This window comes from Hordeum vulgare, chromosome 2H, assembly GCF_904849725.1.
Source record: "Hordeum vulgare subsp. vulgare chromosome 2H, MorexV3_pseudomolecules_assembly, whole genome shotgun sequence".
NCBI classification, from domain to species: Eukaryota; Viridiplantae; Streptophyta; class Magnoliopsida; order Poales; family Poaceae; genus Hordeum; species Hordeum vulgare.
The window spans coordinates 583,455,889-583,483,276 of record NC_058519.1 but is presented as its reverse complement, the minus strand read 5'-3'; the positions used below and the strand labels follow the sequence as shown (position 1 = coordinate 583,483,276).

Sequence of the window (27,388 nt, the reverse complement as noted above, 5' to 3'; positions counted from 1 at the left end):
GCACACATCGTGTAGTTGCCGTCAAGGGTAACAAGGTGGGCTTTGTCGTAGATATGAGATTGTCCATCTACATCATGTCATCTTGCTTAAGGCGTTACTCTGTTCTTGCGGACTTAATACACTAGATGCATGATGGATAGCGGTCGACGTGTGGATTAATAGTAGTAGATGCAGAAAGTATCGGTCTACTTGTTTTGGACGTGATGCCTATAGATATAATCATTGCCATAGATGACGTCACGACTTTGCGTGGTTCTATCAATTGCTCGACAGTAATTTGTTCACCCACCGTCTACTTGCTTTCATGAGAGAAGCCACTAGTAAACACTACGGCCCCCGGGTCTATTCACACCTATCGTTTCCACTTTCGCTTTTACTTTGCTTTGTTACTTTGTTGCTTTTAGTTCTCACTTGGCGAACAATCTATAAGGGATTGACAACCCCTTCATAGCCTTGGGAGCAAGCTTTTTGTGTTTGTGCAGGAACTTGAGATACTCCTTCACTGGATCGATACCTTGGTTCTCAAACTAAGGGAAATACTTACCACCGCTGCGCTACATCACCCTTTCCGCTTCGAGGGAACACCAACGCAAGGCTCCAAGGCCACGGGGGAAATCCTTTGCATATTTGCCTAGGAAGTCCCTTAAGGCATAGCCGTAGTAGAAGGATTCCTAGTGCCGTTGCTGAGGAGTACCAAGACAAGAACAGTATCCCGTCAACACGACTATTTCTGGCACCGTTGGAAGGTCTTTTGTTGCAGTAGTAGTACTCTGTGTTTATATGCATCGGTAACAGCTGTGGTATATTCCTCCATAGTGCTTTTCATATAGGAGGTACTCTCACACTTTGTTCTATGATGCTCTTACAAATTTAATTTGTGATATTCATAACTGAGCAATGTAACATGGGAGACGCCGACGAACCCTTGCTCGCATTTTCTTCGATAATGGCACCATGCCTGAGTCGGTGTTGTTTCCAGCCGTCCGGGGTGGATCCCAACTTTATATTTCTCTTGTTAGCAGTTGTCTCGTGTTCTGAGCTGTTTTTTGGCCGTCACGAGCAACTGTTGGATTTCTTTCCGTGACACTGACCCTATGCTCTGAGCTGTCATTCGGTCATCTTAGGGAACTGCCACATTCTTCTTACCGACACTGCCTCATGCTCTCAGCTGCTTTCCGGCCGTCTTGATTCGGGGTTGAGTTATTCCGGTAATGTCCCACATTTGAGTTGTAAAGACCGATCTGGTGGCTACCGATTTATTTGCTGGTTCTATGTGAGGGTTCCGACGATCCCACCTACAGCTATAATCGGTAAAGGAATTTCTTGCTATTTATATCGTACTGTTGAGATTACTGTCTATGATTATTTTACTCGACGGTTTATGGCTATGCATCAACAATAGTGGTTGAGCTTATCTATCATCGGATTGCTGTGACACCAGAGTATCAGCTATGACAGATACGTTATCTGAGTTGAGACAATCTAGTTGGTTGATCGAGTCACCTGTCCGGGCATTATCGTATAGCCACATTTTGCCGGTATGGGACGGTCGTGACTTGAGCTGATCGTGTGATCGCACTCACCGATACCTCCAAAGAGGGAGGGTTATGCATGCATGCTACCTTGGCCCGGTAGGCGGTGATAACCCTGTGAGCCCAGTTGAGATAGGGCTCGTCCCCGATTGGGACAAGTTTAGTTTGGCCACGACGGTGGCAGGTGTCAGGAGGACACAGGGCCACCCAGGGCAGGACTCCAGAGAGGGAGTGGTTGCCGGAGGTATGATGAGAGGATCACGGTTCAGGAAAGTCTAGTGGAGAAATGCTGATCCACCCGAATGGGATCACGAGGTCAGTACTCCAGAGTGTGGGTAAAGTGTGCAACCTCTGCAGAGTGTGTCAAATCTATTCGAATAGCCGTGTCCACGGTAATGGACAACCCGAACAGACCTCAGAAGAGATCAACTGTATCTATGATAGTAATGATGGAAGAACTCGTCTCATGAGAACATCCGAGGATGTTGATAACCTGACATGCTAGCCAAGGGAAGGTTATATGATGAATGGTCTGGTGACTATGTGATGAGAATGAGATCCGTTTCGATCGTGAGTATGTTGAGGGTTGTGGGACAACCCCGAAGAGAGTAAGTTGATATTCGGTAACGGTAAATTAGTTAAACACTTGTGGTGATCTTTGTCATGCTAGTGAGATGGATTACATATTGAGTTCATAACCTGGTATGCTTGATTGATATTCTTCCTGTTGATTCCATGCCATAGAGTAGTTATCTTATAATCACAGTGTTTGCTGTGTTATCCGCTGTTTGGATGCTATGTATTTGGTTGTCTTGCGAGTACATTCAAAGTACTCACCTGGCCTTGCACATGGCCAGTTGCAGGAGAAGACTCGTGGTGCTAGATCGTAACCAAGCCAGTCCTGCGAGTTATGGAGCCCAGCCAGGATCGTGGAAGCCGTCGTATCTAGACCTCCGCTGCCATTTAGCTAGCCTTGGAGTCATGTAATATTGTTGTATGCAATAGTATTGTAGCACTCCATCATATTAATAAAGCCATATTTGCCTGGAATTTCTGTGTCATGCTCATGACGTGCGTCCGGTCTTATCCTGGGGACGGACGTGTGTCGGCCCTCTATCGGGGTGCCACAAACAGCCACCATACCTACCTATTAAGGCATTTCCATAGCCTTTCTGAGATACATTGCCATGCAACATCCACCATCTCATAACTTGATCTTCATGTCATACATACTTTTGCTTGATCGAGGAGTCGCATGGTAGTTGGGCCTTGCCCTTATTACTGCTACATGACACACTAGTATTATTGCATATCGTGCTACACCGGCAGAGGCATACATTTGCATACATCATGATAGATTTCACTTGTCTTTATGTTGAGTACTTCTTATAAAGTGTGATGATTTTCTTTTTATTCTTGTAAAACATAGAGCGTTGCCCTTAAGTGAGGAAAAGTTCCCAAATAGGACAAACAAAAGATCCCAAAGAGGTCAAATGAGAGATAAAAAGAAAGAGCCAAAGAGGCCACAAAAAAAAGAAAAAAAAAGAAAAAAAGGGGAAAAAAAGAGAGAAGGGGGCAACACTTATTCTTTTTGAAGATCCACACTCGTACTGCATTGCTATATTGGTACTACATAGAGATTATCATTCATGCATAACTATGTGAGGACCCATACACTATAGAACTTGGTTTGCATACTCCAATGATGAGCCTCCTCAAATGAGCTCTAGGTCTTCATGAGCAAACAAGTTGGATGCACCTCCACTAGTCCCATTGGAGAGCTTACCTTAGCTCATACGTGCATCCGTTACATGGGAATCGCTACTCCTCACATCATATCTATCATTTGGATTTCTCTCGCCTATGGTTGTGCTCATTGATGTGAGCCTTTCACACCTTTTTATCTTCCTTCTCAATCATTATTATATTTGCCATCCTAAGTGCCAACATATCTTGCTTACGCTCAACCATTGCATGAGTGCTCAAAATCGAAAGGGAGAAGATCATTTTGACTTGTGCCTGACTAGTGGTCTAGGGATGAGTCAAAATAAGATTCCAAAGGAGACCAAGTGTAAAATTTTAGTAGATTGAGTTCTCAATTAAAAAATATATTTTATGATCTCAACCCATCTCCCACTTCTTGCACACAAACACCATTTGGAGACATTCGAGTCACGGATAGCGAGAGCTATTGTACCTTTATGTTCTTACTTTGCTAAACTCAATACAAGATATAGACTCTTGCTTGTTATTGTCTTGACTTGAATTGCATATCTCACTTGCTTTACTTTGAAGTTCTTATATGTGTGTTAGCATGTCACCACAGAAATTATTGTGTTATCATTTATCTACTCGTGGATGAGCAAAAATTAGCTTGGGGATGTTGATACGTCCCAAACGTATCTACAATTTCTGGTTGTTCCATGATCTTTTGGGTGACATTGTTATATGTTTTGCTACACTTTTATATCATTTTACACATATTTGGACTAACTTACTAACTCAGTGCACCAAGTGCTAGTTTCTGTCTGCTGATGTCTATTTTGCAGGGGCTTATACCCAATTTTCCGAAGTCCAAAAAATTCCAGAAAAATATATAAAAAATCAGCAAAACAGAAGCTTCTGGATCACCGAAGATGGGCTAGAGGGGGCCAGGAGCTGCCCAGGCGACCTACTGGCGCGGCCAGGCCCTAGGCCACGCCAGGAGGCCACCTGGGTGGGCCCCACATCCTCCGGTGCCCTCCTTTCGCCTATATTAAGAGTCCCGAGAGGAAACCCTTCCAGAATTTCCAGAATCGTGAATTTCTCCATCGTTCCGTCGCCGCGGCGCTTTTGAGATCGGGAGCGTGAGGAGACCTCTTCCCGGCACCCTGGCGGAGGGAGGATTGACCTCCGAGAGCTTCTCCACCACCATTGATGCTTCCCGGACGTGCCGTGAGTAGTCCTCCTTGGACCATGGGTCTATGACCAGTAGCTATGTGATGTCTTCTCTCCAATCCTGTGCTTCAATGGTTAGTCCTTGTGAGCTGCCATACATGATCAAGGCATCTATGTAATTCTCTTGCTATTGCTATGCTCGGTTTGTTGGGATCCAATGGATTATGAGATTATGTTCAGATTTTTATGAGTTATATATTTTATTATCCATATTATGTTCCTTAGTGATTCATGCATGTTCTCCGTTGCTATTTATTGCTTTGGCCGAGTAGTAGATTGTAAATCCAAGAGGGTGCGTTATGCATGATTGTGGGTTCATGCCCCTCGATGTCTAGCTTGAGTGACAGAAACATGAGACTAGGGTATGTGTTGTTGCCACCACGGAGAAAACAACGATGCTTGTGACCACGGTTGCAAGGATTGTTTACCTTACGCATAGTTCGTTAATGCAGTTGTCCGTTGCTTTGTGTTTACACTTTGGGTGGGGCTCACAACTTAATACTGGAGAGATATTTTGGATAGATATCTCAAGGTGGATGATTAGTAAGTAGATGTTGATGAATAAATGGTCTACTTGTCTTGGCATACTGCCCATTACTATTGAACCTCTAACTATCAAGTAGCATAATTAGCATTGCGATGCGTTCATAATTCTGTCAATTTCCCAAGTGTGATTAGTTTACCCAAGCATAGTTGTTTATCGTCTTGTGGGGAGAGACATCACTAGAGAACATCATGTGACTCCGGTCCATATCACCATCATTCTTTTCACCTCCATCATTTATCGTTTTCATTTACTTTTCCGTTGCTATCACTATTACTTTCCCGCTTGTGTTTTGACCCTTTGCAAACTACAAGGCCGGAGAGATTGACAACCTCTCTGTACTTGTTGGGAGCAAAGTTATTTGTTGTGTGTGCAGGTCCACGTCTTCTGCTAGCGCCAGGGTGGAAGACACCTACTTGTTGATCCTAGGAGTCCTCCTGGTTCGATAAACCTTGCAGTTCCCCTGTGAGGGAAAACTTGCTGCTGACTACATCTCAACCTTACACTTGGGATAACCAACGGGGCGCGAGAAGTATATACATCATCACCCAAGGACAAATTTGATCCGTTTATAAAGGGTATTTTTCCCTTGCGGTTACAAGAAGCAGTTCCGAGGGGGATGCTAGATTGCTTGTCTTCATTATGCGACAGGAATCGAGTGTTGCTATCAATTCATGAGTGGAAAGTATGGAGGTCGTGGGCCCCGCGATGCTTCGGTAATCGAGATTTGGGCAATGATTGGATCGTCGTTCCGAAAAAAGGGGAGATGGAGGAACTTGCCTCACAAGCCGATCACTCTGGGTGCAAGAAGTTGTCGATGACCATGTGCATCGGCATTGCATGCAAGTTCGGGGGCTACTGAGGGAGTCCTGGACTAGGGGGTCCTCAGATGGTCGGCCCATCTTTTAGAGGTCAACCACACGGGCCGTATTATCAAAGACCGGACTACATGACGGCTTCGTGTTTAATAAGGAAAGCTCCAAGACTGGTGTATCGTCCAAGTTTAGTAGTCTAGGTCGGCACCTCTGCCCCCTACTAAAGGTCGGTTGTATGTAACCCTAGGGACCCCTGATGTCTATATAAACCAGAGGGTTTCATCCGCATGGACAAGTTAATTCATCTAGGGCTTAGCTCATATGATCTCGTGGTAGATCAACTCAGTAATCCTCATACACCATCAATATAATCAAGCACGACATAGGGTCTTACCTCCTCAAGAGGCCAGAACCTTGGTAAATATTGTCTCCTTCATCTCCTGTGACCCATCGATCCAAGGTCCACAATTTGGGACCCCCTACTCGAGATCCACCGGTTTTGACACCGACACGTGTGTCATCGAAGCTAGTAGTCCGCTGCACGACATTCCTCCAGCGAACCTTCTCATGGGATCTAGCGACTGACTATTCAAGGGAGGTCGGACGAGAAGGAGATGAACCTTGAGGATGCGTTGCCCTGACTCTACTTCTGTTGCACGACACTGCGCATCTAGTGGTAATGATTTGCGATTTCTCTTTGGAGCATGTTCCGGGTTGTATTGCACGTGGGAGAAGTTTTATATTGCAGTCGATGCACCTAGCGTAGCCCAACAGTGGTCGCCGCCATCGGCCAGAGGTTTCCCTCGTACAAACTCCCACCCCGACACCCACCAGGCTAGCCACCAACTCCGTCAAACTGTTGGGGAACGTTGCATGGGAAACAAAAAACTTCCTACGCACACGAAGACCTATCATGGTGATGTCCATCTACGAGAGGAGATTTGGATCTACGTACCCTTGTAGATCGCACGGCAGGAAGCGTTAAGAAATGCGGTTGATGTAGTGGAACGTCTTCACGTCCCTCGAACCGTCCCACGATCCGTTCTGATCTAGCACCAAACAGACGGCACCTCCGCGTTCAGCACACGTACAGCTCGACGATGATCTCGGCCTTCTTGATCTAGCAAGCAAGACGGAGAAGTAGATGAGTTCTCCGACAACGTGACGATGCTCTAGTGGTGGTGATGATCTACTCCTGCAGGGCTTCGCCTGAGCTCCGCAGAAATCCGATCTAGAGGTAAAACTATGTGGTCTAGGGTTGAGTTGCACGTGGCAAAAGTTGTCTCAAATCAGCCCTAAAACACCACTATATATAGAAGGGAGGGGGAGGGCTATAGCCTTGAGGGACAAGCCCTCAAGGTGTGTTGGCCAAGGGGAGGAGGAGGACTCCTTCTCCAATTCGGTTTGGGAAGGAGGAGTCCTCCTCTTCCTTCCCACCTCCCTATTTCCCTTTTTCTTTTATTTTCTTTTGGTATTTTCTCATGTGGCGCCATGGGCCCTTGGGCTGACTCCACCAGCCCACTAAGGACTCGTGGCACCACCCTAGTGCCTTGGGCTCACTCCCGGGTGGGTGGGACCCTCCCGGTGAACTCCCGGAACCCGTTCGTCACTCCCGGTACACTGTCGGAATTGCCCGAAACTTTCCGGTGACCAAATGAAACCATCCAATATATCAATCTTCGTTTCCCGACCATTCCGGAAACCCTCGTGATGTTCGTGATCTCATCAGGGACTCCGAACAACATTCTGTAACCACACATATAAATCAACTATACTAAAACATCATCGAACCTTAAGTGTGCAGACCATGCGGGTTTGAGAACTATGTAGACATGCCCCGAGGCACTCCTCGGTCAATATCCAATAGCGGGACCTGGATGCCCACATTGGATCCTACATATTCTCCGAAGATCTTATCGGTTGAACCTCAGTGTCAAGGATTCATATAATCCCGTATGTCATTCCCTTTGTCCTTCGGTATGTTACTTGCCCGGGATTCGATCATCGGTATCCGCATACCTATTTCAATCTCGTTACCAGCAAGTCTCTTTACTCGTTCTGTAATACAAGATCCCGTGACTTACACTTAGTCACATTGCTTGCAAGGCTTCTGTGTGATGTTGTATTACCGAGTGGGCCCCGAGATACCTCTCTGTCACACGGAGTGACAAATCCCAGTCTTGATCCATACTAACTCAACGGACACCGTCGGAGATACCTGTAGAGCACCTTTATAGTCACCCAGTTACGTTGCGACGTTTGATGCACACAAGGTATTCCTCCAGTGCCAGTGAGTTATATGATCTCATGGTCATAGGAATAAATACTTGACACGTAGAAAATAATAGCAACAAAACGACACGATCAATATGCTACGTTCATAGTTTGGGTCTAGTCCATCACATGATTCTCCTAATGATGTGATCCAGTTATCACGTCATTAGGAGAATCACGTGATGGACTAGACCCAAACTAATAGACGTAGCATGTTGATCGTGTCATTTTGTTGCTACTATTTTCTGCGTGTCAAGTATTTGTTCCTATGACCATGAGATCATATAACTCACTAACACCGGAGGAATACTTTGTGTGTATCAAACGTCGCAACGTAACTGGGTGACTATAAAGATGCTCTACAGGTATCTCCGAAGGTGTTCGTTGAGTTAGTATGGATCAAGACTGGGATTTGTCACTCCGTGTGACGGAGAGGTATCTCGGGGCCCACTCGGTAATACAACATCACACACAAGCCTTGCAAGCAATGTAACTTAGTGTAAGTTGCGGGATCTTGTATTACAGAACGAGTAAAGAGACTTGCCGGTAAACGAGATTGAAATAGGTATGCGGATACTGACGATCGAATCTCGGGCAAGTAACATACCGAAGGACAAAGGGAATGACATACGGGATTATATGAATCCTTGGCACTGAGGTTCAAACGATAAGATCTTCGTAGAATATGTAGGATCCAATATGGGCATACAGGTCCCGCTATTGGATATTGACCGAGGAGTCTCTCGGGTCATGTCTACATAGTTCTCGAACCCGCAGGGTCTGCACACTTAAGGTTCGACGTTGTTTTATGCGTATTTGAGTTATATGGTTGGTTACCGAATGTTGTTCGGAGTCCCGGATGAGATCGCGGACGTCACGAGGGTTTCCGGAATGGTCCGGAAACGAAGATTGATATATAGGATGACCTCATTTGATTACCGGAAGGTTTTCGGATTTACCGGGAATGACGAATGGGTTCCGGGAGTTCACCGGGGGGGCAACCCACCCCGGGGAAGCCCATAGGCCTTGAGGGTGGCGCACCAGCCCTTAGTGGGCTGGTGGGACAGCCCAAAAGGGCCCTATGCGCATTAGAAGAAAAATCAAAGAGAAAAGAAAAAAAAGGAGGAGGTGGGAAAGGAAAGAAGGACTCCACCCACCAAACCAAGTAGGACTCGGTTTGGGGGGGAGTCCTTCCCCCCTTTGGCTCGGCCGACCCCCTTGGGGCTCCTTGAGCCCCAAGGCAAGGTCCCCCCTCTCCCACCTATATATACGGAGGTTTTAGGGCTGATTTGAGACGACTTTTCCACGGCAGCCCGACCACATACCTCCACGGTTTTTCCTCTAGATCGCGTTTCTACGGAGCTCGGGCAGAGCCCTGCTGAGACGAGATCATCACCAACCTCCGGAGCGCCGTCACGCTGCCGGAGATCATCGTCGAGCTGTACGTGTGCTGAACGCGGAGGTGCCGTCCGTTCGGCACTAGATCGTGCGACTGATCGCGGGATAGTTCGCGGAGCGGATCGAGGGACGTGAGGACGTTCCACTACATCAACCGCGTTCACTAACGCTTCTGATGTACGGTCTACAAGGGTACGTAGATCACTCATCCCCTCTCGTAGATGGACATCACCATGATAGGTCTTCGTGCGCGTAGGAAAAATTTTTGTTTCCCATGCGACGTTCCCCAACAGTGACATCATGAGCTAGGTTCATGCGTAGATGTCTTCTCGAGTAGAACACAAAAGTTTTTGTGGGCGGTGATGTGCGTTTTGCTGCCCTCCTTAGTCTTTTCTTGATTCCGCGGTATTGTTGGATTGAAGCGGCTTGGACCGACATTACTCGTACGCTTACGAGAGACTGGTTTCATCGCTACGAGTAACCCCGTTGCTCAAAGATGACTGGCAAGTGTCAGTTTCTCCAACTTTAGTTGAATCGGATTTGATCGAGGAGGTCCTCGGATGAGGTTAAATAGCAACTCATATATCTCCGTTGTGGTGTTTGCGTAAGTAAGATGCGATCCTGCTAGATACCCATGGTCACCACGTAAAACATGCAACAACAAAATTAGAGGACGTCTAATTTGTTTTTGCAGGGTATGCTTGTGATGTGATATGGCCAACGATGTGATGTGATATATTGGATGTATGAGATGATCATGTTGTAATAGATAATATCGACTTGCACGTCGATGGTACGGCAACCGGCAGGAGCCATAGGGTTGTCTTTATACTAATGTTTGTGCTTGCAGATGCGTTTACTATTTTGCTAGGATGTAGCTTTAGTAGTAATAGCATGAGTAGCACGACAACCCCGATGGCGACACGTTGATGGAGATCATGGTGTGGCGCCGGTGACAAGAAGATCGTGCCGGTTCTTTGGTGATGGAGATCAAGAAGCACGTGATGATGGCCATATCATGTCACTTATGAATTGCATGTGATGTTAATCCTTTTATGCACCTTATTTTGCTTAGAACGACGGTAGCATTATGAGGTGATCTCTCACTAAAATTTCAAGACGAAATTGTGTTCTCCTCGACTGTGCACCGTTGCTACAGTTCGTCGTTTCGAGACACCACGTGATGATCGGGTGTGATAGACTCAACGTTCACATACAACGGGTGCAAAACAGTTGCGCACGCGGAACACTCGGGTTAAGCTTGACGAGCCTAGCATGTGCAGACATGGCCTCGGAACACATGAGACCGAAAGGTCGATCATGAATCATATAGATGATATGATTAGCATAGGGATGCTTACCACTGAAACTATACTCAACTCACGTGATGATCGGACTTGAGCTAGTGTAAGTGGATCATGAACCACTCAAATGACTAGAGAGATGTACTTTTTGAGTGGGAGTTTAGCGAATAATTTGATTAAGTTAAACTCTAATTATCTTGAACATAGTCTAAGTCCACTTTGAATATATTTGTGTTGTAGATCATGGCTCACGCGACAGTCACCCTGAATTTTAATACGTTCCTAGAGAAAGCTAAGTTGAAAGATGATGGAAGCAACTTTGTAGACTAGGCTCGTAATCTTAAGATAATCTTACAAGCTCGGAAGAAGGATTATGTCCTTAATGCTGCGCTAGGAGATGAACCACCCGCTACGGCTGATCAGGATGTTAAGAACGCTTGGTTAGCACGTAAGGAGGACTACTCAGTAGTTCAATGTGCAGTCTTGTATGGCTTAGAACCGGGACTTCAACGTCGCTTTGAGCATCATGGAGCATTTGAGATGTTCCAGGAGTTGAAGTTTATCTTTCAGAAGAACGCCCGGATCGAGAGGTATGAGACCTCCGATAAATTCTATGCTTGCAAGATGGAGGAGAACTCGTTTGTCAGTGAACATGTGCTCAAAATGTCTGGGTACTCAAACCGTCTAGCTGAGCTGGGGATTGAACTCCCGCAAGAGGCTATCACTGACAGAATCCTTCAATCACTGCCGCCAAGCTATAAAGGCTTTGTGTTGAACTACAACATGCAAGGGATGAACAAGTCACCCGGCGAGTTGTTTGCGATGCTGAAAGTCGCAGAGTCTGAACTCCGTAAAGAGCATCAAGTGTTGATGGTGAATAAGACCACTAGTTTCAAGAGAAACGGCAAAGGCAAGAAGGGTAATTCAAAGAAGAGCGGCAAGCCTGTTGCCAATCCGACGAAGAAACCCAAAGCTGGACCTAAGCCTGAAACAGAGTGTTACTATTGCAAGGGTATGGGTCACTGGAAGCGCAATTGCCCCAAGTATCTGGCAGATAAGAAGGCGGCCAAAGAAAAATCAGGTATATTTGATATACATGTTATTGATGTGTACTTAACCGGCTCTCGTAGTAGTGCCTGGGTATTCGATACCGGTTCTGTTGCTCATATTTGCAGGAACTGCGGAATAGACGAAGGCTGGCGAAAGATGAAGTGACGATGCGCGTAGGAAATGGTTCCAAGGTTGATGCAATCGCCGTCGGCACAGTTTCACTTCAGTTACCATCAGGATTAGTTATGAACTTGAATCATTGTTATTTAGTGCCTGCGTTGAGCATGAACATTATATCTAGATCTTGTTTATTGCGAGACGGTTACTCTTTTAAGTCAGAGAATAATGGTTGTTCTATTTCTATGAGTAACATCTTTTATGGTCATGCACCCACTGTGAGAGGATTGTTCATATTGAATCTTGATAGCGATACACACATACATAACATTGAGACCAAAAGAGTTAGAGTTAACAATGATAGCGCCATATTTTTGTGGCACTGCCGCTTAGGTCATATTGGTGTAAAGTGCATGAAGAAACTCCATTCCGATGGACTTTTGGAGTCACTTGACTTTGATTCACTTGACACGTGCGAACCATGCCTCATGGGCAAGATGACTAAAACTCCATTCTCCGGAACAATGGAGCGTGCAAGTGACTTGTTGGAAATCATACATACCGATGTGTGTGGTCCAATGAGCGTAGAGGCACGGGGCGGATATCGTTATTTTCTCACCTTCACTGACGATTTGAGTAGATATGGTTATGTCTACTTAATGAAGCACAAGTCTGAAACATTTGAAAAGTTCAAGCAATTTCAGAGTGAAGTTGAAAATCATCGTAACAAGAAGATCAAGTTCCTACGGTCTGATCGTGGGGGTGAATATCTGAGTTTCGAGTTTGGTGCTCACTTAAGACAATGTGGAATTGTTACACAGTTGACACCGCCTGGAACACCACAGTGTAATGGTGTGTCCGAACGTCGTAATCGTACTTTATTAGAGATGGTGCGATCTATGATGTCTCTTACCGATTTGCCGTTATCATTTTGGGGTTATGCATTAGAAACAGCTGCATTCACTTTAAATAGGGCACCATCAAAATCTGTTGAGACGACACCATACGAACTGTGGTATGGCAAAAGGCCAAAGTTGTCGTTTCTTAAAGTTTGGGGATGTGATGCTTATGTCAAAAAGCTTCAGCCTGAAAAGCTGGAACCCAAAGCGGAAAAGTGCATCTTCATAGGTTACCCAAAAGAGACAGTTGGGTACACCTTCTATCTCAAATCCGAGGGCAAAGTGTTTGTTGCTAGAAACGGAGCTTTTCTCGAGAAGGAGTTTCTCTCGAGAGAATTGAGTGGGAGGAAGATAGAACTTGACGAGGTTGTCGAACCTCTCATCCCTCTGGATGGTGGCGCAGGGCAAGGGGAAACCTCTGTCGTTGCGACGCCGGTTGAGGAGGAAGTTAATGATGATGATCATGAAACTCCGGTTCAAGTTTCTGTCGAACCACGCAGGTCGACGAGACCACGTGCTGCTCCAGAGTGGTACGGTAATCCCGTCTTATCAATCATGTTGTTGGACAACAATGAACCTGCAAATTATGAAGAAGCAATGGTGGGCCCAGATTCCAACAAATGGCTAGAAGCCATGAAGTCCGAGATAGGATCCATGTATGAGAACAAAGTGTGGACTTTGGAGGTACTGCCTCAGGGCCGCAAGGCTATTCAGAACAAATGGATCTTTAAGAGGAAGACGGACGCTGACGGCAATGTGACCGTTTATAAAGCTCGACTTGTGGCAAAGGGTTTTCCACAAGTTCAAGGAGTTGACTACGATGAGACCTTCTCACCCGTAGCGATGCTTAAGTCCGTCAGAATCATGTTAGCAATAGCTGCATTTTTCGATTATGAAATCTGGCAGATGGATGTCAAAACGGCGTTCCTTAACGGTTTCCTGAAGGAAGAATTGTATATGATGCAACCCGAAGGTTTTGTCGATCCTAAGAATGCTAACAAGGTGTGCAAGCTCCAGCGATCCATTTATGGACTGGTGCAAGCATCTCGGAGTTGGAACAAACGCTTTGATGAGGTGATCAAAGCATTTGGGTTTATACAAGTGGTTGGAGAATCTTGTATTTACAAGAAAGTGAGTGGGAGCTCTGTGGCGTTTCTAATATTATATGTGGATGACATATTGCTGATTGGAAACAACGTAGAGTTTTTGGAGAGCATAAAGGATTACTTGAATAAAAGTTTCTCTATGAAGGACCTAGGAGAAGCTGCTTACATTCTAGGCATTAAGATCTATAGGGATAGATCAAAACGCGTGATAGGACTTTCACAAAGCACATACCTTGATAAAGTTTTGAAGAGGTTCAAAATGGAACAGTCCAAGAAGGGGTTCTTGCCAGTTTTACAAGGTACGAGATTGAGTAAGACTCAGTGCCCAGCAGCTGATGAAGATAGAGAGCATATGCGCTCCATCCCCTATGCTTCAGCCATAGGTTCTATCATGTATGCAATGCTGTGCACTAGACCGGATGTTAGCCTGGCCATAAGTATGGCAGGTAGGTTCCAGAGTAATCCAGGAGTGGATCACTGGACAGCGGTCAAGAATATCCTGAAGTACCTGAAAAGGACTAAGGAGATGTTTCTCGTGTATGGAGGTGACGAAGAGCTCGAGTAAAAGGTTACGTCGATGCAAGCTTTGACACAGATCCGGACGACTCTAAGTCGCAAACCGGATACGTATTTATTCTTAATGGGGGTGCGGTAAGCTGGTGCAGTTCCAAGCAAAGCGTCGTAGCAGATTCTACATGTGAAGCGGAGTACATGGCTGCCTCGGAGGCGGCTAAGGAGGGTGTCTGGATGAAGCAGTTCATGACGGATCTTGGAATGGTGCCAAGCGCACTGAATCCAATAACCTTGTTCTGTGACAACACGGGTGCCATTGCCTTAGCAAAGGAACCACGGTTTCACAAGAAGTCCAGACACATCAAACGACGCTTCAACCTCATCCACGACTACGTCGAAGGAGACGACGTAAATATATGCAAAGTGCACACGGGTCTGAATGTAGTAGACCCGCTGACTAAACCTCTTCCACGGCCAAAGCATGATCAACACCAGAACTGTATGGGTGTTAGATTTATTGCAATGTAATTCGCATGATGATGTGAGGGCTAGATTATTGACTATAGTGCAAGTGGGAGACTGTTGGAATTATGCCCTAGAGGCAATAATAAATATAGTTATTATTATAATTCCTGTATCAAGATAATCGTTTATTATCCATGCTATAATTGTATTGAATGAAGACTCATTTACATGTGTGGATACATAGACAAAACACTGTCCCTAGAAAGCCTCTAGTTGGCTACCAAGTTAATCAAAGATAGTCAGTGTCTTCTGATTATGAACAAGGTGTTGTTGCTTGATAACTGGATCACGTCATTAGGAGAATCACGTGATGGACTAGACCCAAACTAATAGACGTAGCATGTTGATCGTGTCATTTTGTTGCTACTGTTTTCTGCGTGTCAAGTATTTGTTCCAATGACCATGAGATCATATAACTCACTAACACCGGAGGAATACTTTGTGTGTATCAAACGTCGCAACGTAACTGGGTGACTATAAAGATGCTCTACAGGTATCTCCGAAGTTGTTCGTTGAGTTAGTATGGATCAAGACTGGGATTTGTCACTCCGTGTGACGAAGAGGTATCTCGGGGCCCACTCGGTAATACAACATCACACACAAGCCTTGCAAGCAATGTAACTTAGTGTAAGTTGCGGGATCTTGTATTACAGAACGAGTAAAGAGACTTGCCGGTAAACGAGATTGAAATAGGTATGCGGATACTGACGATCGAATCTCGGGCAAGTAACATACCGAAGGACAAAGGGAATGACATACGGGATTATATGAATCCTTGGCACTGAGGTTCAAACGATAAGATCTTCGTAGAATATGTAGGATCCAATATGGGCATCCAGGTCCCGCTATTGGATATTGACCGAGGAGTCTCTCGGGTCATGTCTACATAGTTCTCGAACCCACAAGGTCTGCACACTTAAGGTTCGACGTTGTTTTATGCGTATTTGAGTTATATGGTTGGTTACCGAATGTTGTTCGGAGTCCCGGATGAGATCACGGACATCACGAGGGTTTCCGGAATGGTCCGGAAACGAAGATTGATATATAGGATGACCTCATTTGATTACCGGAAGGTTTTCGAATTTACCAGGAATGTACGAGGAATGACGAATGGGTTCCGGGAGTTCTCCGGGGGGGCAACCCACCCCGGGGAAGCCCATAGGCCTTGAGGATGGCGCACCATCCCTTAGTGGGCTGGTGGGACAGCCCAAAAGGGCCCTATGCGCATTAGAAGAAAAATCAAAGAGAAAAGAAAAAAAGGAGGAGGTGGGAAAGGAAAGAAGGACTCCACCCACCAAACCAAGTAGGACTCGGTTTGGGGGGGGAGTCCTTCCCCCCTTTGGCTCGGCCGACCCCCTTGGGGCTCCTTGAGCCCCAAGGCAAGGTCCCCCCTCTCCCACCTATATATACGGAGGTTTTAGGGCTGATTTGAGACGACTTTTCCACGGCAGCCCGACCACATACCTCCACGGTTTTTCCTCTAGATCGCGTTTCTGCGGAGCTCGGGCGGAGCCCTGCTGAGACGAGATCATCACCAACCTCCGGAGCGCCGTCACGCTGCCGGAGAACTCTTCTACCTCTCCGTCTCTCTTGCTGGATCAAGAAGGCCGAGATCATCGTCGAGTTGTACGTGTGCTGAACGCGGAGGTGCCGTCCGTTCGGCACTAGATCGTGGGACTGATCGCGGGATAGTTCGCGGGGCGGATCGAGGGACGTGAGGACGTTCCACTACATCAACCGCGTTCACTAACGCTTCTGCTGTACGGTCTACAAGGGTACGTAGATCACTCATCCCCTCTCGTAGATGGACATCACCATGATAGGTCTTCGTGCGCGTAGGAAAATTTTTGTTTCCCATGCGACGTTCCCCAACAGGCTCTGCCATGCGAATGATGGAGTCCCCCACCCCCACCGGGAGCAGGGCTCGCCACCACCACGGCATGTGTCTGAGGCAATAAAGAGAGGGAGGAGGTTGGGGGATCCCCTCGCAACGGCGCAAAGCTCACCCCCGAGTCGCCGGGAAAGGGCGAGGCGGGGGTCTCAAACACCTGTAGTTTTTTAGTCTGTTTAAACTTTCATCCTGCCCTATCATATCGTTCGAGGCACATATATGACACAATCTGCCATTCTTGCACGATGCGAGCGGGCATACAAAGTATGATTATTATCACTACTAAGGCCTTGATTTTTGTTTCCCTTCGGTATTCTAAATTTGAAATTGGTTGTACTATAAACTCCCACTCTTTGCAACCGTAGTTGAGAAAAAACAATAGTGAAAAATTGCACATAATTTACGTAGAAATTGCGGGTTTTTCATATATGCAAGAATAAACATATAATAGTGAAATTCCACTCAAAAATCCTAAGAAATAATAAATTAGTTGTAGTGTTATTACCATTAAATTAGAACTAAAATGATATTTTTTTCTAAAAAGTAATGAATTAGTGGCTTTGGTATTACCATTTAAGATGAAAATAAAACAAAATAAAGACAAAACCAAAATTATAGTGAAGTTTTCTAATAAAGAATGAATTAGTGGTTTTTGTATTATCCTTCAAAAGAAATAAAATAAAGTAAAAAAATGATGCAAAATAAAAATAACGAAGTTTTTAAGTGAAGACTAAATTGGCGGCGCTCATACCACCCTTTAAGAAGAAATAAATCATGAAAAAAAATCAAACAATAACAAAATTTGCACATGATATACACACACACAATTGCCTTTAAGACGAAATATGCATATGATAGTGGAATTTTTGAAAAAAGAAATTTTCTAAGAAGAAACTGACTTAGTGTCACTGGTATTCCTTTAAAGAAGAAAATGAATAAAATAGGAACTAAAATATTAAAATAATACTTTTTATAAGGAAAAGTGACTTAGTTGTAGTAGTATTACACTTCAAAAAGAAAGAAAATAAAAGAAGGGGCGTGCTACGCTTCAGCTGGCGGATCTTTCTAAAGATCCACCACTTAGCAAGCCGTCAGATCTATCAATTCAATCTTGCAACGTGTGTCCTCTTGCGGAAACAATTGCTATAGAGATTATGTTGCGATTTTTTTTGCAATATGGATTGTATTGTCTGATCTGTTTTTGCAACATGGATTGTGTTGTGGATTTTTTTTTGCAACATTGATCGTGTTGCGAAATATTTTTCAACATGGATCGTGTTGTCGGATTTGTTTTTGCAACATGGATCGTGTTGTAGATTTTTTTATAACATGGATCTTGTTGCGGGATTCTTTTTGCAACATAGGTCGTGTTGCAAGATTTATTTGGCAACATAGGTCATGTTGCGGGATCTAACCGTTACGGGATCTACCCTTGATCGGTTTGCAACAAAGGATTAGTTGTAGAACCTCTTTCTGAAACAATGGATTAGTTGCATAATGTGGACATTGACTATTTGACTGAGCTCATCCAACGAACATGAAGATGGTTGATGTTCACGTAGGATCGATCGGTTGAAGGAAATCTTTTCCCATAAAAGAAATCTTATAACAAATCAAAATATTGAGGTTTCTAAGGAAGAATGAACTAGTGGCATTGTTATTACACTTCAAGAAGAAAGAAAATGAAAAAAATGTAAAAAAGGAAGAAAAAATGTTCATGCAATATACACAAAAATTGTGTTTGTTATAAGTATGCAAGAATATGCGTATAATAGTAGATTTTTTGCAACAAAAAAAAAGAAATCCTAAAAAGGAATGAGTTAGTGGCATTAATATTACCCTTAAGGAAGAATGAAAATCTAACATTAATTAAATCAAAATAATAATAAAGTTTTATATAGAACAATGAATTGGTGTCATTCGTATTACTCTTTATGAAGGGAGATATAATGGAAAAATGTTTAGAAAAAATTGCACACAACTTTATACTATAATTACCCTTTCCGTAATGTCCAAAGAACAATCATATAATAGTGTAATTTTCTGAAGTATTGTATTGTATTCGCGTGTATACATTTACACTCATCAAATATCCTTAACATACCTACAAAGGAAAAGTAAATAAAAACTGGTTTAAGAAAAATAGAAACAAAAGAAGAAACACGTAAAAACTTAAAACATAAAGAAAGCAAAGAGAAAGAGAGAGAGGGAAAGGGCAAGACATTATATTTAATGGGATTTAGCCCAATAGCAAATCGACTAACCTAAATAAACGGTAAGTACAAAACTAAACCAGACCAATAAAATCCTAAAAGGCACAGCACGGGTTCCTGATGCCGAAATCGGTGGTCAAAAAATCTAATGACCCAAAATCAATTTTCAGACACATAGCTAAAGTGTTTGCTAATAGAATTTTTTAAGGAAAATCATTTTGTTCAGCCAACTCATCCCGCGCATCGTTCTGCCGCCCACTCACCCGTTAGATCCCACATGATCAAGTCACACACGATTGTATGTGTTCTTGCTAGTACCTACCAGCGACGTTTATGCAACAAGGTCTATGTTGTAAAAATAAATCGACGACAATATCTTTGTTGTAAAAAAGAATCCAATAACAAATCATGCTTTGCAAATAATCTCGAAAAACTGCAACAATGCTTGTGTTGCAAAAAAATGTAGTCCTTGTTGCAAATATTACCGCAACAAGACATGTGTTGCAAAAGGGTTCTTACAACACGACTCATGTCGTAAAATGAAGATAACGCTCAACCACAAGATCGTTTCACATTCGATGGCTTGAAACCCAGTGGATCTTTTTAAAAGATCCGTCGGCCGACGCGTAGCATCAGCCATTTTTAATGGGCTTCTCAAGCACCTTGACGACCACACACGGCCTAGGACATAATTGCATTGTTGAACATCTCCGACCGAACTTACAAACATCCTATGTTACACTTCATTCCTTGTGAGAGTTGGGCAAACGAGCCGGACCAACCTAGCCATCCCACGAGCATGTCGGCACGGCCCATCATGGGTCACACATGGCACACGCTAAACGAGTCAGGTCTGATGGTTGGGCGAGCGAGCGAGGTAAACAGGCTAACATGCTAGTTTGTTTACTCATCATGTCGTGATTCGGCCTCGAGGCGCACACATGCCAGCACGGAACGGCCCGTTTACTAAACTTGCCTCCGTGGGTCGGACTGTCCCTCCCACGATTATCATGGCGCAGACCAGGTTGGCCCGCTTGGCCAGCTCTATTCCCCCTTCCACATGGGAAAATCCTATTCGTCGCTCTCTCCGAAACGGTGTTGGGGCTTCGCACAAAGCGGGAGGTGGTTGATTTCAAATGGACTCGCCTATTTAGGGGTTTGCAGCTCCCGGTTTTGGAACCTTCTAGAGGTTTCCACACGGGATTTTTCTGGTTTCGGGAAACTTCTCGAAGGTTTCTTGAACCGGGTTTTTTCAATTTTTTTTTCTTCTGCTTCATTTTTTCTTTTCTGTTTCCGTTCCATAAAATGTTCTGGATTTTCAAAAAGAAAAAATGGATCTTCAAAAAAATGTTCCAGTTTAAAAAAAATCTCGATTTCAAAAAGTGTTCGCGCTTCCAAATTTGTTCAGGATTTTTCAAAATTGTTCTCCGTTTCAAATTTTGTTCTCAAAATTCAATAAAAAATTGTGTTTTAAAAATTTGTTCACAATTCCAAATTTGTTCGGGTTTTTTCAAAATTGGTCTCTGTTTCAAAATTTTGTTCTCAAGATTTAAAAAAATGTCCGTTCTTTGAAACACTTGTTCGCGCTTCCAAATTTGTTCACAATTTTTCAAAATTGTTCTCGGTTTCAAAATTTATTCTTACAATATAAAAAACGTTAGTGCATTAAAAAAATCACGCTTTCAAATTTGTTCGGAATTTTTCCCCAAAAAATCTGAAGATTCAAAAAATGTCCGTGCTTTAAAAAATTGTTCGAGCTTCCAAATTTGTTCACTTTTTTCGAAATTGTTCTTGGTTTCAAAATTTGTTCTCAAATTTGAAAAAATGTTTGTGCTTTCAATATTTGTTCGCGCTTTCAAATTTGTTCACAGTCTCTCAAAATTGTTCTCCATTTTAAAATTTTGTTCTCAAGATTCAAAAAATGTCCATGCTTTAAAAAATTGTTCGCGCTTACAAATTTGTTCATGATTTTTCAAAATTGTTCTCGGTTTCAAAATCTGTTATCAAATTTCAAAAAATGTTCGTGCTTTAAAAATTTGTTCGCGCTTTCAAATTTGTTCACAGTCTTTCAAAATTGTTCTCCTATTTAAAATTTTGTTCTCAAGATTCAAAAATGTCCATTCTTTAAAAAATTGTTCGTGCTTCCAAATTTGTCACGATTTTTCAAAATTGTTCTTCAAATTCTGAAAATAATTTTTGCTTCAAACAAAAAGAAAATTAACAAGGACAGAAAAACGAACCAAAAAAAGTATTCTTATTTTCAAAATTTGTTCTCATGATTCAAAAATGTCCGTGCTTTAAAAATTTGTTCGCGCTCTCAAATTTGTTTGGTGTTTTTCAGAATTTTCTCCTTTTTAAAATTTTGTTCTCAGGATTCAAAAAATGTTCGTGCTTTAAAAATTTGTTCACGATTTTTCAAAATTGCTCTTCAAATTCGAAAAATGTTTTTGCTTCCAACAAAAAAAGAAAGGGAAAAAGGAACAAAAAAATTATTCTCTTTTTCAAATTTTGTTCTCAAGATTCAAAAAATATTCGTGCTTATAAAAAGTTGTTCATGCTTCAAAATTTGTCCGGGGTTTTCAAAATAGTTTTCTGTTCCAAAATGTTGTTCTCCAGATTCAAAAAATGTTCATGCTTTAAAAAATGTTCTTGTTCCCAAATTTGTTTAGTATTTTTAAAAAATCTTGTTTTTAAAATTTATTCTCAAGATTAAAAAATGTTCATGATTTTAAATTTGTTCTTTGATTCAATAAACAATCATGTTTTCAAAAAATTATTAAGAAAATCAACATTTGTTCGTTTTGATAAAAAAAAAGTGAAGAAAAACGAGGCAAAAACTGAAATAAGCAGAAAAAAAGTAACAGAAAACAAATCCGATTTTTATAGATAAAAAAATAGGTCGGCCCAACCGGGCGCCGTCTTGTGCGTGGAAGCGACCCTTGGCGCAGCAAGCGGGCAGGTAGGAGTTTCCTTCCACATGGCCGACAACAGTTGTTGTCTTTCCACTAATCAATCATATGCTAATGCACCAGACAAATAAGAACAAACCCAGATGCAAGTATTCCTTCGAGGATCTGAAGTCTTCTCATGGGGTCCTCCAGGCCTTGTTCTCCGAATTCTCTACCGGCGAAATCGAGATTAGGAATTATTATTAAACCACCTTTCTAAGACTAGTCATAGTGGGGAGTAACTAAGTAGTAACATCAACGCCACGTGGGCAAAAAATCTGACGTGGCAAGTATTTAATGTGAAGAGAGATGGTAGTGGTAACATAGCTAGTTACCATCACATCACATATTTCAATGCACTATGTGTCTACAACCTAATAAATGTTTGTTTGCATGACACCACATGTATGTTACTCCCCACTATGAAGGTAGTAACATAGACTAATAACAACATCATGTTACTACTCTTAGTTACTCCCCACTATGAGCAGCCTAATTCTTGCCACACGAATCAGGTAGTGCTACTAGCACTGCACCCGCGCATGGAACAACACCGCATTTTTTTTGCGGGGTGCATCCAATGCAACAGCACCATTGACCTGCAGAAGCCTAATTATTAGCCTGGCCGCGCGTAGATAGTTGCAGATTGTACTACGCACATGGAATTGTTTACGCGCCGAAGGTTTGAAGCTCTTGAATGCCCACTTTATACGAGAAAGAAACAAACAGCGCCACCCCACCGACACACACGCGCAACGCACGACCAGCCGTGAGCGGTGACGGTGGACGGTGTGCCACGTAGTAGGACGTACCACTGCACGGCTACACCAACTTCGCTCCATGACCGTTGGTCTCGTACGTATCCTTCCTTCCGAGTTCCAACCCCACCGAACGAGCACGAGAATTCAATGCCGCGCGTCAGCCTCTGGCGCGTGCGTGCGTGACGCCGAGAGGAGAGGAGAGCAGGAGCGAGACCCGGCGAGAATTCCTCGCACGAGCCCAACTGCTTCCCCGGCCGCTCGGTGACTGGCGTTACGGTCCTGAGATTGAGCAGATTTGAGGCCGGGAACTTGACAAACGGCCATCGCAATCCGGCCAGGGAGCGTACAAACGGTGCACCGCAGGCATGCACCCAAACCCAAAAGATTCCAGGAAACGAAACGAGACGAAACGCATCGCTGAAACGAATCGGCATCCAAAGAACGACCATGGCCAAGACAAGAGCCATTCGAGCTACCACGAGGGCCGGCTCTGGCCCTAGGCAAACATGGGCGACGCCCAAGGGCCCATGTTCCGGAGGGGGCCATCACCGCATATGTGTAAGTATACTTCCGCTGTTATATGATCTGATAAAAGGTATCTGATTGGGAGAGAAAAATATCTGATCGGGACTTCGGGAGAGGAGAAGGCATCGATCCATCCATGCATGTTCGTTCGTCGCCTCGCCTTGGCCGCCTGCCTGCATCGCTGCGCCTGCGCATGCGCGGTTGCACCTCCGGCACTCCGACACGCATGTCCGACCCTCACGGAGAAAGAGGGAAACTGGTATATATGTATCTGCAGTTTGTATATACTTTCTGTAGTAGAGATCAGGCCTGGTGGAGAATTGAAGATCACCCAGCACTGCAGCACGTGATCAGGCCTGGTGATTAACAAATAACAATGCCTTGATCCATGCGCCCATTCGTTCAAGGTAATTTAAATACTGCATGTCTGCGCATATATTTACCTAGTGTCCTAGTCCTTTTAGATTAGTTGATCTCATACCCTGATTGATCTGATTATATTATTATCGATGAACTCATAAAAACTTGGTTCTTATTTGAGGTAATCAAACTAGCAGAGAATATTATTTGCTATATTTCACTACTCTATTTTTTTATCGTGCTATGACATAACTTAAACGTTTATCAATTATTTATAGATATATCTAAATAAGAATGTATGATTTGATTTAAACTTTAATATATTACATTTGTATATCTATAAATGTGTACACATTTATTTCCCTAAGGGCTTATTTTTGAACTTCGCCCCAGAACCCCGAAAAATATAGAGCCGGCCCACGAGCTCTCGCTTTACAGGGACCACGGCTCCAGCGCCTCTGCGGCGCAAACGGGTAAAAGGGTTCGGCATGGGCCAGCGGTGTCGGGCTCGTTGCAGACGGCAGAGTCACATGATAGGCGCGGCGACCCCTGAACCAACGCTGTTGCTGCAGACCTGCAGTGGGTAAATTGGTAAAAGAAAAGGCAGTATAGCGAGAGGCGGTCAATTTTGCGTAGGAAATGTTTTGGAATTTCCAGCCATTTCGAAACCCCATTGCGCCACCGAAATTCAAAACACGTCGAGCTGCAATCTTCGGGTTGATTTGACGCGTCCGGTCTGCATTTTTATGCGGGAATGCCATCTTCTTTATGATCGTCCTGACTCCCTGCAGAAGATGACAAATTCGAAGCGGTTGCGGGCTTAATGGTCCACGATTTAGAAGGTTTTTGTGGTACAATCCTCTTAATGCGGTCACTGTCAGGCTATCACGTCACTGATAAGTACTTATCAAGTAGGCCAGCAGCACCCCATTTTTTGCCATGTGGCACACATCGGTCATGCAATGTACAACTGTTTTTTTTTCGGGGATGCAATGTAGTAGTACTGTTTAATGTGCAAATCGGTGATACGTGGTACTGGTACAGTGCATAGACCTACCAACGAACCAATGCATTTTTCCTCAAAAAAAAAAAAAAACCAACCAATGCATCAGTTAATTCGTAAGATCAAATCACAAGTAACTTCATCGATAATGCAAGATAACTGCATCTAAAGATATGGAATGGAGTTCTTGGCATGTGGAATGCATCCCCAACAGGAACGAGCATAGCAAAATCAAACTCAATAAACTTGTACTAGTACTACTACGCAGCTACTGAAACTACCAAGGAAGGTTATCACAATCGCCCAAATGATCCAAACCAGGAAGAAGTATAACAACTTCGGACGAGCATTTCAATGGCTCTAGAACTCACAAGCGAGACCGAGGTGCATCACATCATGCGTGCCCAGAGGAAAACAAAACGAGCGCTCGATGTCGAACGCTTGGGCGGATCAGAGGAGTGACGCGCCGACGAGAGCGACAGAGGCCACCATGGCCGCAATGCTCATGCCCACCGCGGTCGCGCCGTTCTTGCTGTCGGCCTTGTCCGCCTCCTCGTCTCCCTCCCCATCCGGCGCGTCGGCGGGGGCATTGTCAGGGGAATCGGCCGGCGGCGCGGGTGGGGAATGCGCTGGCGACTTACCTTTGGGCTTCTTCTTGTCGTGCTTGGGAGAGGGCGCCGGCGCGGAGGAGGTTTCCGGTGCAGGGGCCGACGCTGGTGAATCGGCTGACGCTCCGGGTGCCGGCGACGGGGCGCCACCGAAGAGCTCCGGCGGCAGCAGCACGCTGTCCACCGTGTGCACGGTCACCGGTGTGTCGTCCAGCACCGTGGACGCGACGCGGGACTTGTCCATGCCGGTGTCCATGGACACGTCGTCGCCCTTGGCAACCACGGAGAGGTCGTACTTGCCCTTGCCGGTGGAGGCCAGGGTCGGGATGCCGCCCTTCATGGTCTTGAGCGACGCCTTGGGCGCGTACTGCGGCAAGGCGTGGTACTCCAGCAGCGCCACGAGGTCGGCGCTGGAGAGCTTGCTGAGATCCGGCAGGCCCTTGGCCTGGAACGCGTCGTCGTTGGGCGCGAAGAGGGTGAGCCCCTTGTCCATGGCCGCCTGGTACGTCTTGATGACCCCGGAGGAAACGATGAGGCGCGCGAAGTGCTTGCAGCCGGCCTTCTCGAGGAGCGCGGTGAGGTTGGTGGAGGCGGCGGAGGGGGAGCTGAAGAGGCCGGGGAAGGTGATGGGGTCGGAGACCTCGAGGACGGAGAGGTTGTAGGGCTCCTCCTTGATGGACTTGGTGTAGGTGGCCTGGAACTTGGAGCCGGGCTCGGCGGAGGCGAAGCCGACCTTGCCGCCGCGGAGGCTGGTGATGTTGACGTGGCCCATGTCCCCGGAGGCGTCGCCGGTGGTCTGGTAGAGCGTGGTGGTGAGCTCGGAGCCGCCGTGGAGCGAGTGCAGCTTCTTGGGGTCGTAGTAGTCGAGGAGGGTGAGGAGGCGCAGCGCGTTCTTGACGTCGGCGAGGGAGAGGTTGGCGACGAGGGAGGACATGGCGCCGTTGGTGAGGACGAGGGAGGTGACGGTGCTGCGGCTGTTGATCTCGTCGCACACCTTGGTCTGCGAGAGGTAGTTGTTGTAGAGCGAGTACTCGGAGTAGCCGTCGAGGATCTCCGTGATGTTGTGGCCGCGGGTGGCGGCGACGGCGGCGAGGGACACGGCCAGGAGGACGAGGAGGCGGCGGCCGGCGGCCATCGCGGTGGTTGTGTGGGGAAACGCCGAAACGGGACGGGAGAGGTGTAACGCGTGCGTGGGTGGGGGTTTTAGCTTTCGTGCGCGGTGCGCCTGGGTTTTTGGCGTGTTGGGGTTGGGTTGAGGCCAGGCTGGGTTGGGTTACATTTCACCATGGTTAGGTTCCGGGTTGGGTGTGGGGCACTCATGTCTGAGCGGGTGCCAGCGCCTTGAGAGCTGTGATGATTTTCTGCGGTGGGGGTGACCGAAGACACCTTTGCTTCTGCCTCACGATTGGCCCCGTCTTCTGAAATTTGTTTACCACTTCCAAAATAGAAAATGTTGTTGTTTACAAAACAATCTGTATGTTTTTCATTTATTTTAGCACATGGATATGGTTTCTAAAAGTGAAATTTTCAGAATTTTTCCTCCATACACCTTGGACTGTTTTTGAAGGGTGCACACACGATACATCTATACTACTATTAAACAATCGAACAAAAATTACACTACACCCACCCCATCAAATGCCCCACACAAAAAAAACCAATCAGCACCCCACGATTAATCCCACAGATCTTAATCTAACATCCCTCGTTAATCCACCGTCTGCTGGGTGTACTTAGCAATTACAATTGGCTGAACATACTCCACCAACGAAACTCTCCCTCCCCGTCCGCCTCCTCCTCCCCCTCGTCGTCCGCCTCCCCCTCACCCCGATCTGGAACTGCTCCCGCAAGCCCTCGCCCCGCTCACCCCGATCGCCCGCCGCTCCTACTCGCCCCCGCTCGCCCAGCTGTCGCGACCCCTCCCCCCGCTCCCCGCCCCCGAGCCGCCCTCCTTTCCCGACCCGCCGCTGCGACCCTCCTCTCCCGTCACCGAGTACCGCCACCGTTGGCCCCGCGCCGCCGCCGCCCTCCTCTCCCGCCCTGCCATCGCCGCCCTGCGCTTCCG

The 27,388-nt window shown here is 45.4% G+C and overlaps 1 protein-coding gene across 1 annotated transcript; it reads right to left on the bottom strand.

The window, feature by feature from the left end:
* Window positions 1-24,938: 24,938 nt before the first annotated feature.
* On the bottom strand, window positions 24,939-26,534 carry LOC123427450 (fasciclin-like arabinogalactan protein 10). The gene has a single exon (XM_045111502.1). The coding sequence runs from the start codon at window positions 26,456-26,458 to the stop codon at window positions 25,166-25,168; it is 1,293 nt and encodes a 430-aa protein (XP_044967437.1). The 5' UTR covers window positions 26,459-26,534; the 3' UTR covers window positions 24,939-25,165.
* Between the last annotated feature and the right edge of the window lie 854 nt (window positions 26,535-27,388).